This window comes from Lottia gigantea, assembly GCF_000327385.1.
Source record: "Lottia gigantea unplaced genomic scaffold LOTGIsca_363, whole genome shotgun sequence".
Lineage (NCBI taxonomy): Eukaryota > Metazoa > Mollusca > Gastropoda > Lottiidae > Lottia > Lottia gigantea.
Window position 1 is genome coordinate 122 of NW_008709230.1, and position 4,255 is coordinate 4,376.

At 32.4% G+C, this 4,255-nt stretch overlaps 1 protein-coding gene across 1 annotated transcript; it reads right to left on the reverse strand.

Annotated features, from left to right (window-relative positions):
* Positions 1–915: 915 nt before the first annotated feature.
* Positions 916–2,764, reverse strand: LOTGIDRAFT_239586 (hypothetical protein). The gene is made up of 3 exons (XM_009058956.1): positions 2,670–2,764; positions 2,207–2,362; positions 916–1,299 (listed from the first exon to the last, which is right to left on the reverse strand). Exons 1-3 carry the CDS (start codon positions 2,728–2,730, stop codon positions 941–943), a joined length of 576 nt encoding a protein of 191 aa, XP_009057204.1. The 5' UTR covers positions 2,731–2,764; the 3' UTR covers positions 916–940.
* Positions 2,765–4,255: the final 1,491 nt, after the last annotated feature.

Genomic DNA, 4,255 nt, shown 5'->3' on the forward strand with positions numbered 1-4,255 from the left:
AATATACAACTAGATGATTCAATTAATATTAACGTCCACTTCCGGTATTACAATCTTCTAAAAAATGAAAATTTCTCAACTTTAGACCGTTCTTGCGCTTGATCTAATTATCGTGGAAGGTTGATTTTTTCAGGTTCTTTTGCATTTTGCTACATTTGCAAAGTCCCACTCTGTGCCACGAGTGGCTCTAGTTATATTTTTATCATTATATTTTAAGTGGATACCCACCCACAGAATATCACCGTGTTCTACTTTTATTTCAAACTTTTCATAGTCTTATACTGTTAGTAGACCGTTATCCTCGCTTTGATAGTGCGTCACGTGATTTCATCTGCCGCAGTGTCAAAGCGTGAATAACGGTGCTATAGAAAAACATCTTACTCTTTTTCACACCGTAATGAATATCCATATATATTTTAACCCAATATTTTTAAGATGTCGAATTTTATTGATTATAAGTCTTTTTTAAAACCTGTTCATCGAGTCCGGTATACTGTTTTATTGTTTATACAACCTGAAGTTTAACTTGATTTAGAACATGGGGGTTTTAATTTTATATAATACATTGTACTTTTCAAAGTGTTATATATTTTCATATTTTAATTTTTAACTCCAATATGGAGCCCATATCTGTGATATCAGTATATATTTTAATCTTAAACTCCAATATGGAGCCCATATCTGTGATATCAGTATATATTTTAATCTTAAACTCCAATATGGAGCCCATATCTGTGATATCAGTATATATTTTAATCTTAAACAAATAATAACTGTGATTAGGTGCCGTGGGATCGAATCCTCCTCAAGGTAAGAACAATTTTGATGACTGTGCCTTTGCTTCTTAGAGTCGGCTTTCACCCCCTAATACCCAAACTTCAGGTTATTGCCAAAAACAAAAAAGAGATAGGTCTATACCATGATAAACATGTTTATTTTATTATTCGCAGATTTTTTCTGCAACGATATGATCGCTACTGTAAGTTTGTTTCATAATAACTGGAATCTTGTCCAAGGTAACGTTAAATAATACACAGAAAAAATCCATTTCAGTGCCAATCGTTTTACATTCACTCATCTCGTTGCACTTTTCAATACATCTGTCTTCATTTCCATCAAACGACACAAAGATGATTGGTGTTTCGTAACTTCCACATAATGTACCCCCAGTCATGGCAGAAGTGGAACATCTGGTATCTTTAGCACAGTTTTCATCACATTCCGCTGAATCAGATACTAAACTTCCTTTGTGGGAATAAGGCCGTAAACCTGTTACGTTTGTAAACTTGTATCGACATTCTGAAAAATGAAATGAATGGAATGTTACGTCTTACTTTTCTAATTGGGCTAATGGAGACGGATAACGCCATGCAATGTACAATGAGGGAAATTATGTACTTGTACCCACATTCTAAAATATCAATGACAAAATTTGAAAATTTTTACAATCCGGAATAATCACTAACAATGATACAAATAGTGATAAACTCAAAAACTATTTTAATGATGGTAAGAACATACACGGTGGTTTAAAGATGGGTTCCCTTATTTTCATTTATGGAAATGAAAATGCTAATACTTATATGAATAGAAAGTAGAGGTGTTCTAATAACTTGGAAAAATACCAGTTTGTCTCACATGTCCATAATTTATTCATAATTAGCTAAAGAGAATTACCAACAGAATTCTAATGAGTGACCGATCAAGAAAGGTCAAAAAGTTTGTTTTTTTTGTTTATCCAGACTATAACATAACATTTATGATTGGTTAAAACTCTTAATTATATGCAAGAACATAATGATATGATTAAGAATACATGATAATTCATTAGAAACACCAATTAATCTAATAGTTTGCTTAATTTGACACTAAAAAATAAGGAAACCCATCTTTAACTATTTTGTACCTGATGAGTCATTGACTCAAAGGAATAAAGAATTGAATTGACATAAATTAAAATCAATCAAATTGGGTAATCTGTTAATTATTTATTTTGATTGAAGAAATGAGCGCGCTACAATAATATTCTTTAATCTAAAGATGTTAAGCTCTCCAGACTGTTTCATGAAGTTTATTGATTTGAATTCCACTATATAATGTATTATAACATGTATCGAGGAAGGTGATATAAACTCTTCACTGGGCGATTTGATGTGTCAAAGCTAATATTGTTTATTTGTAATTCAAGTATTTAAAATTATCTTACCTGTGCGTTTACATATTGGGTTTTGATATTTCCATTCTTCCTCAACACATTCCAGCTCTTGTACCATCTTGAAACCTTCATAACATGTAATGACTACATTTCCATTGCAATCTTTATCAAAATTTGCGTCTGTTATATTAGGATACGTTAAACAACCTGTTAATTTAATTTTGATATTATTTGTTGCCATTATTTACTTCTGACTCGATACACTACCCCCCGACAATTATATCATCAAGTATTGGTCTCAAGAACTACATGTTAATTTACTATTTACAGACAAAGATGATTTAAAATGTGTTTAAGCTAGTTATCCATGCTGCTGAAGAAAGTTGTCTTGAGTAAATATCTTCTGACTCGGACTCTTCCCACAAAAAAAAAGCTAACATAAATTTCGCCCAGATATACAAGCTTTGACTTTAGATTCATAAAGCAACTTTTAGATAAAAAATAAAATATTTACCGGCGTCTGTAAGAATAAGTATAACTGAAATCAACACAGCGGAACATAATAGGTTATTCATGGTTTTAACGTTAGCAAGACCTGTAATATTATATTTATAGAGACTTGTTGATACACTGTCCAATGCTAGATTTGGTCACGTATTTATAGTAAATGCAAAATCGCCCGCTGAACAGATGTTTCTTTGAAGACTGTAAATTAGTATTTTATACCAAAAGATCAATGATAGATATTTTTTTTTTTCATTATTTAACAGAACTTTTCAACGAAAGGTTGCCATTAATATTTCACCAAAATATTCTACAGGTAAAATGTAAAACAATAATAATACTAGAACTGTGAACAGCTTAACCCTTGTCTTTTGAACCTTTTGATACTCCTAGTCTGTTAGCTTTCAACCCTGGTGCTTTTAACCCTTGGCTTTTGAAACTTTTGATACTCTTAGCCTGTTAACTTTCAACCCTGGTGCTCTTAACTCTTGGCTTTTGAACCTTTTGATACTCCTAGCCTGTTAACTTTCAACCCTGGTGCTCATCTCAAAATTCCCATTTTGTAAAGTATAATACAGAGAAAAGTTACGTATAAGGGCCTAAAAAATCGTCAGCAACACGAGCGGGCACACAAGCGAAATTTTTTAGTGATTTTAAAAATTGTCGCAATCATTACATACCCCAATATTGTCTTAGTTGGGTCTAACATCTATTTTATTGACAACTTTAAGTGGCCTTATTAAGTTGTATTGGTCTTAAATTCCCCCCAAAATGATATTAATATTTCACTTGTTATGATTTGATGCCTACAGATTTCAACAGCAGTCTTACCGATTGCGACATTTCTGCCGAAGAAAGTACCAGTGATCCATAAATTGGCATTTGACCGTATATGTTTGAACCAAAGTAGCCGAATTCCAAAATTAATTCCGTTATCGTAGCCCGTTCCACTATGAAATAAAAAAGACCAGATCGATAATAAATATTAATTTTTAGGGCGATGCTTATGCGACGAAGGAATTTGGTTCATATTTCTTTCCTACTAAGACTAAGAAATCTCGTGTCAGTGCCTGTTTACAAAATCACGTGTGGACTTACGTACACACGTTCCATATAATATTTGGCAAAACTGTAAATAACCACTATAAACTATAAAATATCCTTATCAGTAGGCCTACAATTTCTTTTAATTTTATTTTGTCAGTGTGGGCTTTGTGAAGAAATGCCAACATGAGATTAAAAACAGCCTACAATTTGTGAACAAGAGATTAAATTTTGATAAAGTGGGAAGAGCCTTGAATTATTAACGCAATAAAATAACAACTTGGTTGTATATATTACAATACCAAGTATTGGCAATTCAAGTTTATAATCTCGTATCAATAATATTGTCTATTCGTTTGGTTTCATTCTCATTAGGGCTAATTCCCATTTGAGCTAATATTTTCCCCTTAGGGCTCCTAGCTCGAGCTACCTCTCATTGTGTCATTGGTCCTCGAGAAATATAACTCCGTAGTAAAATTGTTGAAGTTAAGAAATGGTCAATCCATTTCAGGTGTATGTGGCCAAGTGTGACTGGTGTAACAGGTGTGATAG